Source organism: Panthera onca, chromosome D2 (assembly GCF_046562875.1).
Source record: "Panthera onca isolate mPanOnc1 chromosome D2, mPanOnc1 haplotype 2, whole genome shotgun sequence".
Classification (NCBI taxonomy): Eukaryota; Metazoa; Chordata; class Mammalia; order Carnivora; family Felidae; genus Panthera; species Panthera onca.
Window position 1 is genome coordinate 25832055 of NC_138349.1, and position 12838 is coordinate 25844892.

Sequence of the window (12838 nt, forward strand, 5' to 3'; positions counted from 1 at the left end):
ATGGCTTAGAATAAAGTTGGTTTTAGTGGAGTTAGGTCAACCCCTAGTGGTTAGAAACTCAAACTGTAGATAGTCTGACAACAGATATTACCACTTTCACACTAGTTAGAGAAGAAAGCACTAGTCCTATCTTTAAATCCTGTATAAACTGATCAGACTTCAAGATGACTTTTCAAAGTCTGTCTTTTGCAAACATATACTAATAACGAATATTGGCATCTGTGAACAAATGAGGCTGGCAGAGAAGGGGGAAAGACTTGTTAATGACCGCAGGTCTCCTCAGCCTGCCCTCTTTCTGTCCAGAGAAACCCACCCCCAGCCCTTTCAGCCCCTAAATCCCCGGGGCCTGGCCCTACTCCAGGCTGAGTCAGCGGGTGGAGCTGGACCAGGTCTCCAGTCCTGGTGTTTGTGGTATGCAGCCCTGTTTAGCCTTTAAGAACCTATGATGTCAGATCCCAGAATGGTGTGACAACAGATCTTAAAATAAACTGAAAGCAGTCTATTATTTTAATGCAAGGTTTCTGGCCGATGTTTACATCATTCAGAGCAACAAGGACGAGTATCCTTGAGTTGGGGGAAAACCTATCTGTCCACACTTTAGGGAGCTTTGAAGAGCAGTGAAATGTGGAGTTCCTCAACCATGAAGAGATGAGAGGCCCCTCCCCAGATAACCTTCCTGCACTGATCCTCATCCTAAGCTACCTGGCCAGATTCCTGTTTTGGTCTGCACTAGGAACAGGATGGATTGAAATAATCCCCGTGCCTGGTGAAGCAAATGACAGGAATTCACACTTCATTTCTTAGGAGAACCAAACTGCCTAGTGACCTGAGACTCTGTAAAAGTGGCAGGTTTTACGTTCCCTTCTCACCCACAGACCAGCTACTGCCTTGGTGAGTGTGTGCATCAAGGTGGAAATCCTGTGACACTCAGTCTGTGTATGGGAGCCTCGAAGCTATAAGCCAGTCCCCAGAACTAGGAAACTCCCAGGAGCTGAACTCCTGGGAGTTACTCCCAGGAGTAACTGAGAATGCCAGCAAAAATACCTCGTGGGGACTATCTTGCAGCCTGCTATGATTACCCCTTTACATAGAAAATATATATAGATTCTGAATAATAATGTATGGACATGGTAAGAAGTCAAACAGTGCAAAGTACACACAGGAAAGTCAGACTCCCTCCAAACACTGAGCCCCAAGATTTACGTTCCCAAGTCCAAATGCAGTGGTTGTTACTAGTTTCAGGCATATTGTTCTAGAGATGTTGCAAACACTGACGGACACATTTGTACAGTTTCTTTAAAAAAAAACAAAAACAACACAAAAGTTAGCATATGATGCTGTGTGTTCCGCACCCTGTATCTTAAATCTAACCTTGGCTTCTAGAGTTCATTCAGCAACAGCACATTTAACAGTGCCTCAGTCTTTTAAATAGTTGCACAGTATCCCATTATACATATAGATAGATCTTCAAACACTTAATCATTCCTACTGGGCCTTTAAAAGTGTTTCTTACCTTTTGTACAAACTACAGCATTTGTTCCTTATCACGATGGTTGGTAGGATATAAAATCTTTAGTCATTTATGAGTATTTCAGTAATGGATAAACTTACAATAAGAAAGGGGCTATAAACATGAAGCCTGGTTTTGGTCCCTAAAGCACTGATACTGGGCTTGTCTAAAGACAGGCAGCATGGCAAAGTTGTGAAAAGCTGGGCTCTGGAGCTTGCCCAGAGTTTGAATCCCAGCTCTACCACTTTGTAGCTGTGTAACCTTCGGTAAATCTGTGCCTCAGTTTCCTTTTTTTTTTTTTAAATTAAATACGGTTGAGCTACAACACTAATATTATATTAGTTTCAGGTATATGACCTAGTGATTTGACATTTATACACATTACGAAATGATCACCACGATGTCTGGTTACCATCTGACACCATATGAAGTTATTGAAATATTAAAATATAAAGTTATTAAAATATCATTTAATATTAAAATATTAAAATTTAATATTAATATTAAAATATTAAAATTTAATATTAAAATATTAAAATATAGTCCTAACTTACTCTATATTTTATAACTGTAAGTTTGTACCTCTTAACCCCCTTCACCTATTTCATCCATCCCCTCACTCGCCTCCACTCTGGCAATCACCAGTTGTTCACCATATTTACGAGTCTGTTTCTGTTTTGTTTTGTTTGTCCCTTTGTTTTGGTTTTTAGATTCCACATGTAAGTGAAACCATATGGTATTTGTCTTTCTCTATTTGACTTACTTCACTTAGCATAATACCCCCTAAGTCTATTCATGTTGTCGCAAATGGCAAGATCTCATTCTTTTTTATAGCTGAGTCATGTTCCATTGTATATATACACCACGTCTTCCTTATCCATTCATCCATCAGTGGACACTCAGGTTGCTTCCATATCTTGGCTATTGTAAATAATGCTGCAGGGGTGCCTGGGTGGCTCAGGTGGTTGTGTCCGAATTCAGCTCAGGTCATGTTCTCATGGTTTGTGAGTTCAAGCCGTGCATTGGACTCTGTGCTGACAGCTCAGAGCCTGGAGCCTACTTCAGATTCTGTGTCTCCCTCTGCCTCTGCCTTCCCTGGCTCGTGCTGTGTGTGTGTCTCTCTCTCTCAAAAATAAATAAACATTTTAAAAAATTAATGAAATAAAAAAAAACAATGCTGGAATGAATATGGTGCTGCATATATCGTATTTTCATTTTCCTCGGATAAATACCCAGAAATGGAATTGCTGGATCATATGGTATTTCTGTGTTTAATATTTTGACCCCCATACTGTTTTCCACAGTGGTTGCACCAATTTACATTCCCACAAACAGTGCATGAGGGTTCCCTTTTCTCCACATCCTCGCCAGTACTTGTTATTTCCTGGCTTTTTGATTCTGGCCATTCTAACGATAGCTCATTGTGGGTTTGATTTGCCTTTCCTGATGATTAGTGACTTGAGCATCTTTTCCTGGTCTTTTGGCCATCCACGTGTCTTCTTTGTAAAAATGTATATTCAGGTCTTCTTTTTAAATCATATTTACTTTCTGATGTTGAGTTGTATGAATTCTTTATGTATTTTTAATGTTAACCGTTTATAGATATATCATTTGGAAATGATATATATATATATATATCACTGATGATATATATGTATATCAGTGATATATTTCCCATTCAGCAGGTTGCCTTTTTGTTTTTTGATGGTCCCCTCTCTGTGCAAAGGCTTTTTAAAAGTTCAGTGTAGTCCCAACTGTTTATTTTTGCTTTTGTTTCCCTTGCTTGAGGAGACACATCCAAAAAAAATATTGCTAAGGCTGATATCCAAAAGTTTACAGCCTGTGTTTTCTTTTAGAAGTTTTATGGTTTCAGGGCTTACATTTGGGTCTTTAATCCATTATGAGTTTATTTTTGTGTGTAGTGTAAGAAAGTAGCCCAGTTTCATTCTTTTGCACGTAGCTGTCCGGTTTTCCCAGCACCATTTGTTGGAGAGATGGTCTTTTCCCCACTGTATATTCTTGCCTTTTTTATCATAGATTAAAAGGTACTGTCTACAAATGGGCTTATCTCTGGGCAGTCTATTCTGTTCCGTTAATATGTACCTGGTTTCGTACTACTACCATACTGTTTTGATTACTACAGCCTTGTAGTATAGTTTGAAATCTGAGGGCATGATCCCTCCAGCTTTGTTCTTTCTCAAGATTGCTTTGGCTGTTTTGGGGGTCTTTTGTGGTTCTGTATAGATTTTAGTATTACTTGTTCTAGTTCTTTAAAAAACGCTATTGATATTTTGATAAGGATTGCATTGAATCTGTATTTTGCTTTGGATACTATAGACATTTTAGCAATATTAATTCTTCAAATCCATGAGCATAGAATATCTTTCCATCTATTTGTGTTATCTTCAGTTTGTTTCATCAGTGTCTTATAGTTTTTAGAGTACAGATCTTTTACACTCTTTGGTTAAGTTTATTCTTAGGTATTTAATTCTTTTTGATGCAGTTATAAATGGGATTGTTTTCTTGATTTCTCTTTCTGATAGTTCATTTCCAGTGTGTAGAAATGCATCCAATTTCTGTGTATTAATTTTGTGTCTTGCAACTTTACTGAATTCATTTATTAGTTCTAATGGTTTTGGGGTGAGTCTTTAGGGTTTTCTATATATAGTATCATGTCATCTGCAAATCATGACAGTTTTATTTCTTTCTTGCCATTTTCGATGTCTTTTATGTCATTTTCTTTTCTGATTACTGTGGCTTGGACTTCCAGTGCTATGTTGACAAAACTTTGCCTCACTTTCTTTCTATGCAAAATAGGGATAATAATAAGTATCCTCATGATGGGTTGTTTTGAAGATTAAGTAAATTACTGTTTTATGAAACTGTTAGGAAGGTGGTGGAATAGGAAGCACCAGCAGTCTATCTCTTCACTTAGACAACAATTGCACCTGTCTGATGTAACTGTTTTGGAACTCTGGAGTCTATTGAAGGCTTACAACTTCCAGGAGAAGGCTTGGAGAATAAATTGGGGATAACATCAGTCAATTTTCAGCTCTTAGTCAGTACCATTTCCCCCAGCCATATGGCAGGCACCTGTGTACATGATCTTGGAATAGCTTGCACAGAGTTTGCAGGAGCCTAGGTGGGCAAAAAGGAACAGGTCCTCCAAATATCAGGGATCTGTGCTGTTTGCTGATTGTTGCTTCTGATCACAGAGTTGCAGACAAATGCAATTTGTTGCATTGTTGCACTTCCTCTTCCTCCCATTGTCGCAAGCCCTTCCCCCAAAAGCTGAAGTGACTTCCGAAGCACTTAAAGGGCTGGTGCCTTCCCCTCCCCCTCTTCACTTTTCTTTTTTCCCCTTTTGGGAGCCAGAAAAGAAAGACTAGGGCATTAAAAAGCAACTGCATATATGGGAAAAATCAGAAAGTGATTATACATGCCCAGGGAAAGATACAGGCTCAGAAAAAGACCTGAGACGACCTTAAGTTTATACCTGAGGCTGATCCTTGGCATAGAGACAGCCTATAATTTTAAAAAATAACGAAAAACGGGGGTGCCTGGCTGGCTCAGTCAGAGGAGAGTGTGACTCTTGATCCCAGGGTTGGGTGTTTGCACTCCACACTGCGTGTAGAGATTATTTAAAAATAAAATCTTTTGGGGCACCTGGGTGGCTCAGTCAGTTAAGCGGCCGACTTCGGCTCAGGTCATGATCTCACAGTCCATGAGTTTGAGCCCCGCGTCGGGCTCTGTGCTGACAGCTCAGAGCCGGGAGCCTGTTTCAGATTCTGTGTCTCCCTCTCTCTCTGCCCCTCCCCTGTTCATGCTCTGTCTCTCTCTGTCTCAAAAATAAATAAACATTAAAAAAATTTTTTTAAATAAAATCTTTTAAAAACTTAAAATTAAAAATAAATAAATAGCAAGACCCAGCAAATCCTAGGAGAAGGGGGAGAATCTGCCCTCCAGAGTTACCACATTATTGAATTCAGATGTCCAGTTTTCAACTAAAAATCACAAGGCATACACAAAAAAATAGGAAAATATAGCCCATTCAAAAGAAAAAAATAATCAACAGAAACTGTCCCTGAAAAAGCCATGATGGCAGATATGCTAGAGAAAAATTTAAAACAACTGGCCTAAAGATGTTCAAGGAACTAAAGAGAGAGATGGAGAAGGTCAAGAAAATGGTTGATAAACAAGATGGAAATCTAAGTAAGGAAATAGAAAACCTAGGAAGAAACCAGAAAGAAATTCTGGAGCTAGAAAGTACAATAACTGAAATGAAGACTTCACTATAGAGATTCAAAAGCAGAAGGAAGAGTCAACAAACTTGGAGTTAAAGAAAAGAGAGCAGAGCTTGAGAGACTTTCGGGACACCATCGAGTAGGCCAACATGTATTGTGGGAGTCCCAGAAGGAGAAGAGAGAGAATATTTGAAGAAATAGTGGCTGAAAACATCCTTAATTTGATGAAAGACATACATACAAACATCCAAGAAGCTCAGTGAACTCCCAAGTAAGATGAACTCAGAGAGACCCACACCAAAACATATCATAATCAAACTTTTGAAAGGCAAAGACAAATAGAGAATCTTGAAAGCAGCAAGAGAGAAGCAGCTTGTCACAGGGGCTCATCAGTAATATTTTCAGATTTCTTATCAGAAACTTTGGAGGCCAGAAGGTAGTGGGTTGATACATTCAAAGTTCTAAATGGAAAGTAAAAAAAAAAAGAAAGGTCAGTCAAGCAAAACTGTCCTTCAAAAGTGAGGGAGAAATTAAGACATTCTAAGATAAACAAAAGTCTTTGTTACCACTAGACCTGCTCTACAAGAAATGCTCAAGGGCATCTGACAGGGTGAAATGAAAGGACACTAGACAGTAACTCAAAGCCATATGGAGAAGTATCTCAATAAAGGTAAATACGTGGGCAGTTATAAAAGCTTATTAGTATTATTGTAACAGTGGTTTATAACTTCACTTTTTGATTTCTGTATGATTTAAGAGGCTAATACATTGTTAAAAACAATGATTAGTCTACTTACCTTCTTGTAACTTTGGTTTTTAATTCCTCATTTTGTTTTCTATACAATTTAAGAGACTAATGAATTTAGAAGAATACTTAGTTTATGTTTTTGGGCACATAGTACATAGAGATGTGATTTTGTGACAAAAACTAAAACAAAGGCAGGGATAGAGCTGCAAAGGAGCAGAATTTTTCTGTGTTGAAGTTAAATTGGAATAAATTCAAATTAGGATGCAAAATGTAATCCCCATGGTAACCGTGAAGAAAATAGCTATAGAATATGGACAAAAGGAAATGAGAAAGGAATTTATTAAACTTTTTGTTCAAAAAAATCACCAAACTTTTTGTTCAAAAAAGTCACCTCGGGACGCCTGGGTGGCTCAGCTGGTTAAGCATCCAACTCTTGGTTTAGGCTCAAGTCATGATCTTGCGGTTCATGAGTTCAAGACCCACATTGAACTCTGCGCTGATGGTACAGAGCCTGCTTGGGATTGTGACTCTCCCTCTCTCTCTATCCCTATCCTGCTCATGCTCTCTCTCTCTCCAAATAAATAAATAAACATTAAAAATTTTTAAAAATCAGCTAAATACAAAAGAATTCAGTAATGCAGGAAATGAAGGACAAAAAGCTATAAGGCATTTAGAAAACAAATAGCAAAATGACAAAAGTAAGTCCTCCCCCCACCCACCAGCAAGACAGTAGTTTAAACCTAAATGGATTTAACTTTCCACTCAAAAGACAGATTGGCAGAATGGATTTAAAAACAAAACCATGATCCAACTGTATGCTGTCTACAAGAGACTCATTTTAGATCCAAAAACACAAATGGATTGAAAAGGCTGTGGGGCACCTGGGTGGCTCAGTGGGTTAAGCATCCGATTTTGGCTCAGGTCATGATCTCACAGTTTGGGGGTTTGAGTCCTGTATCAGGCTCTGTGCTAACAACTCAGAGCCTGGAGCCTGCTTTTGATTCCGTGTCTCCCTCTCTTTCTCTCTCTCCCCCTCCCCTACTCATGCTTTGTCTGTCTCTGTCTTTCAAAAATTAATGTTGAAAAAAAAAATGAAAGGCTGGAAAAAGATATCCTATGCAAATAAAAGTAATCAACAGAGAGCAGGGATGGCTGTACTAACATCAAAGCCAAGAAGTTTACAAGAGGCAAAGAAGGACATTATATATTATTAAAAGGTTCAGTACAGCAAGAAGATACAGCAATTATAAACATTTATGTATCTAATGACAGGCCATCAAAATATATTGAGCAAAGTTGATTAAATTGAAAGGAGAAATAAACAGTTCTACAATAATAGTTGGAGACTTCAGTACCCTCCTCTTAATAATGGATAGAACAAGCAGGATAAGTAAGGAAAAAGAGGACCTAAACACCACAAGAAATCAAATATATCTAATAGACATACACAAAGCACCCTATCCAACAATAGAGTAGACATTCTTCTCAAGTGTACATGGGACATTTTCCACAATAGACCATATGTTAGGCCACTAGTTAAGTCTCAGTAGATTTTATTTTATTTTATTTTATTTTATTTTATTTTATTTTATTTTTTTAAATTTTTTTTTAACGTTTATTTATTTTTGAGACAGAGAGAGACAGCGCATGAACGGGGGAGGGTCAGAGAGAGGGAGACACAGAATCCGAAACAGGCTCCAGGCTGTCAGCACAGAGCCCGACGCGGGGCTCGAACTCACGGACTGTGAGATCATGACCTGAGCTGAAGTCGGCCGCTCAACCGACTGAGCCACCCAGGCACCCCAAGTCTCAGTAGATTTTAAAAAGTTACCATACAAAGTATCTTCTCTGAGCACAGTGTGATGAACTTAGAAGTCAATGACCAAACTGGAAAATTTAACAAATTTGTGGAAACTAAACAGCACTCTTACTAGTAGATCAAAGAAGAAATCACAAGGGAAATTAGAAAATTGCTAGTGATGAATGAAAATGAAAACACACCAAATTTAGGAGATGCATTGCTAAGGGGAACCTTATAGCTACAAACACTTAAAAAACAAGAGGGATCTCAAATCAAAACCCAACTTTTGACTAAGGAACTAGAAAAAGAACAGACTAAACTGAAAGCTAGCAGAAGAAAGGAAATAATGATAATTAGAGCAAAGATAAATAGAGAAATAGTGAAACCAAAAGTTGGTTGTTTAAAAAGAACAACAAAATTACCAAACCTTTAGCTGGAGGGACTAAGAAGAAAGAGAAAAGACTCAAATTGGTAAAATCAGAAAATGAAAATGACATTAGTATTGGTTCTACAGAAATAAAAAGGATTGTAAGAGAGTACCGTGAATAGTTGCACGCTAACAAACTGGATAACCAGATGAAATGGACAGGTTCCTGGAAACAAAACCTACCAAGACTAAATCACACAGAAATAGGAAATTGGAGTGGACCTATGACTAGTAAGGAGATTGAATCAGTAACTAAAAGTCTACCAACAAAGTAAAGGTCTGGACCGGATGGCTTTACTGGTGAATTCTGCCAGACACTTAAAGAAAAACTAATACCAGTCCTTCTCCCCATGTGACTTGAAGGTCACTTTGTGAGCAGCCTTCCCAGACAACACCCAGACAGCAGCATGGCCCTTCTAGTTTAAGGCCTTCAGGGCAGTCAACATCACTGCTTATGGCCCCACGTGTCTCTATAAGTCCTCTTGAGCCCTGAGCTTGGGCATCCAGGCCCTGCAAAGATAGATTAAAATCCAAGAAGTGGTGAAGTTCCTAGTGCTTCCTCTCTGCTGTGTACAGGCCCACTTTCCACCCTCCATCATCACCATTCTCAGGAAGAGCTGAAGCATCAGGTTTAGAGCAGGGACTAGGTTATGTGCATCTTCATAGGTCTTGGAGATGATGACTGAGTCCTAGTAATTCCTGTGTAGGAAGCACCTGCCACAGGTCTCCTTTCATTCCCACAACCACTGAGGAAGTAGGTGATTTTTCTTCCCATCTTACAGGTGAGGAGACAGACCCAGAATAATGAACCACTCTGCCCCAGACAGAGCCAGGACTTGAGTTCGGGTCTGCTGGACTCCAGAGTCAGCTCTCCATCTACCACTTGCTCTTCCTTGCTTAGCACTACACACATACTAGATGTTCCAGAAATCTTTAGCAAATGAATGTTGAAGAAACAGCCTGGAAAGCAGTGGAAGATGGCAAATTTTTCAACAGTAACCCCACCTGGGAGAAGTAATGAGTTGACAGAGCCACTAGAGGTCAGAATTTAGCAAGTCTTTGTTAGCTCAGGGGCACCGCTTGTGAAATTCTTGCAGAGCTACAAAGGATCTCAGAGGTTCCCTCACCCCCTTCTTAGTTCCCCTCCCTGTTGGTGAGAAAATGGGTTCAGATGCTATGAGTTGCCCAAGGCCATAGAGGTGTGCCAACTCCCAAACCATGCCTTTGCCCAACACTATGATACCTCTTTAATCACCTTCCTGGAGCCTAAAGCATTTTGTTCTCTGAAAACAACATTCAGTGACCATATGGAGCAGCTTGTGTGCCAGATGCTGGGGACACAACAGTGAGAGGCCAAGCCTGGCCCCACACGGGGCATTAAGTGAATCTGGGGAAAGTTTGTTTTCGATAATGGGGTTTGACTTTGACTCAGAATTACAAATGCATTTTACATCATGACCTAGTACATTACACACACACACACACACACACACACACACACAAAGCTATATATAATATGTGTGTATATATATATATATATATATAATATACATATTATATATTTAGTATAAAGTTTCACAAAATAATACATATGCTATAATGCAGTACATTTTATAATTTCCTATACCCGTCTCTCTTAATCGCAACCCATTAAGTTGATTTCGGGATCCTCTAATGGTCACAACTTCACCGTGCATTCCACTACTCTAAATCATTGGTTTCAAATAGGAAAGAGGCTCCTAACCCTGAACTTTTTTCCTGGTGTACAAAATGGTCTTGGATTTTTTGGGGGTGGAGGGTAAGGGATTACTAGAACACAACCATGATAGACAGGACTTTGGAAGCCTAGGCAAAGAAGAAAGAGAACAGACCATGGTGTTCTTCTCCATGGTGTAGCATCAGTCGGGATGAGTATTGCTTACCTGTGATCTCCAGCAGGCAGGGAAAGAATACAGAGGCTGCTGTAAGCCAGCTCTCCTGTCAGTCTCCAGAGGGCTCCCACCTGGGAAGCTGGTGGGGGGGGGGGGTCGGCAAAAAATTGCACTAGAGAAAAAAGATGAGCAAACACTAAAAATCCATTAGGTTCTGGATAACAAGTGATTGATTAGGAATCGTTGAAGGTTGAAGGCCTGAGCTGAGCAATGGGTCCACGTCACCGTCGTGAAGTTAGGGGCCCAAGAACAGGGCTTTTGTTTTGTTTTTGCTGGTAATCTAAACCAGTACATCTCCAACCCTAATGTGCGTGCGGATCTTGTTAAAATGCAGGTTCGGACTCAGGATCTGTGGAAAAGGACTTCAACTCAGAGGGGGAGGACGGAGGAGCGGGAGGAGGGTCTGACAGGTGTGCCAAGCTTAGCCAACTGCCTTTTTCCTGCAGACATAGAGAAGGGCTGCCACTTCCAGCACATCTTGGCCTGTGCTCGCCTGAGCGTCAGCCCGCGCCTGAGCGAAGCTGTGCTGCAGCAAGTGCTGGAGCTCCTGGAGGACCAGAGTGACATCATCAGCACCATGGAGCACTACTACACAGCGTTCTGAGGAGCCGCCGGCAGATGGCGTGGGCGGAGCCGGGCCGAGGAAGAGGAAGACCGGGCGGCAATCACTCCCAGGCTCTGATTTTAAACATCACGCAGAGGCTGATAGGTCTGGTGGCAGTTACCTCCTAAGAAACTATGAAATATAGTCATTTAAGGAATGCAATTGGGCATAAATTCTGTAGGCTGCCCTCTCGCTGCTGTATCCTTGGGATAAAGTCACTTCTGTCTCCGCCGTGACATAGACGGAAACCTGTCCTGTCGACCTCCTGACTGGACCGGGCGTTGCTCTTGGAGCAGAAGGGGAGGAAACGGTGTTGGCGGCTGAATCGGGGTACATGTGGCTTGAGGCCCTATCAGGGTAAAGGAATGTCACGTGGTAAAGTGAACTGAAGAGCATATAGCCAGAGCACACAGATCTAAAACCTTTTCGAACTTCAGACCATCAGCTACATTCTTGTAGGCCTCTCCCAGTGGTTAAGAACCTAATGTAGGGGACTTATTCTTGGATGGGTATCACTCACCTATGATTGCCAAGGGTCAAGTACCAGTGGTGGGTCCTGAGCCCTCGGATGAATGGTGTTTACAGACCCACCCAGAGACGGGAATAAATGGATCTAAGGCATGGCTCTGTGTTGGTCATTTTCCTTACTTTCCTTCTGAATCAAAAGATGTCTCAGTACATTTCCTTAACACTTTGAGGACATACGTGACTAAATACATTGTCCTTTAACACCCTGAAGTCCTTAGAGGCTCTCAGCCAAATGCCTGGCTGGTAGATGTTACTCTCAAGGTTACTGTTGAACGCACAGGGCGTCCCGACACCATCCAGACGAACACTCTGTTTGTGCCCAGACAGGTGGTGGAATCTGAGGTATGTAGCAGGCTTGTTCTAACAGCTAAATGACAAATCGACAAACGCAGCCAGCAAAAAAAAAAAATGAAGTGTCAGGAAAGATTTGGAGTTAATTACAGTCGTTTCAAAGAGGCACATCTGCCTTCGTCTGCTGCCTTTGCTCTTGACGTAACAAGCTCTTAGTGGCTCTGCTGCAGAGCCCGCAGGCCTCCAGAGTCGTTCTGCTGTATGTGGAAATGCAGTGGTTTTAATACTCACAAGTCGGCTGCAGTTTCATATGTCAGGCTGAGGGCTAGGACCAACAGATTGCTTCCTGTTGTGGACTTTCTGACTTGACCCAAACATCTGCCATATTTCTAACAGCCGTTTACCCAGATGGCTGCCCTGTGTCCTCTGTGCATTCAGAAGCTTCCCATAGAACGGGGTCTGCCTGGAATAACATCCCAGTGGTTCTTCCTGATAGCAGCGGATGTTCCGTATTGAATACATCTCAGATTATCAGGGCTGCCCAGGAAGGAGTCTGAACCAGCAGCGCATTTTCAGGATTTATCCCAAGGAGATGATCGCATAGGTGTGAAAGGATGAACACACAAGATTCCCATTGCTGTGTAATTCAGAGTTCTACAACTGGGAAAAATATCCATAGGAAAAAGTGAATTATGATATGTGTACACAGTGAAACACTGTGCAGCCATTAAATGATGGAGTAGACAGATCCTTT

At 40.9% G+C, this 12838-nt stretch overlaps 1 protein-coding gene across 8 annotated transcripts in view; it reads left to right on the forward strand.

The window, feature by feature from the left end:
- Nucleotides 1-11888, forward strand: part of STN1 (STN1 subunit of CST complex) — a 46363-nt gene extending 34475 nt beyond the window's left edge. For all 8 annotated transcript variants that reach the window (XM_060641581.3, XM_060641584.3, XM_060641582.3 and 5 more), the window contains one exon: nucleotides 11108-11888. In XM_060641581.3, the coding sequence (XP_060497564.1) occupies nucleotides 11108-11265 (158 nt within the window). In that variant the 3' untranslated portion in view covers nucleotides 11266-11888. The remainder of the gene's footprint in view (nucleotides 1-11107) is intronic.
- Nucleotides 11889-12838: the final 950 nt, after the last annotated feature.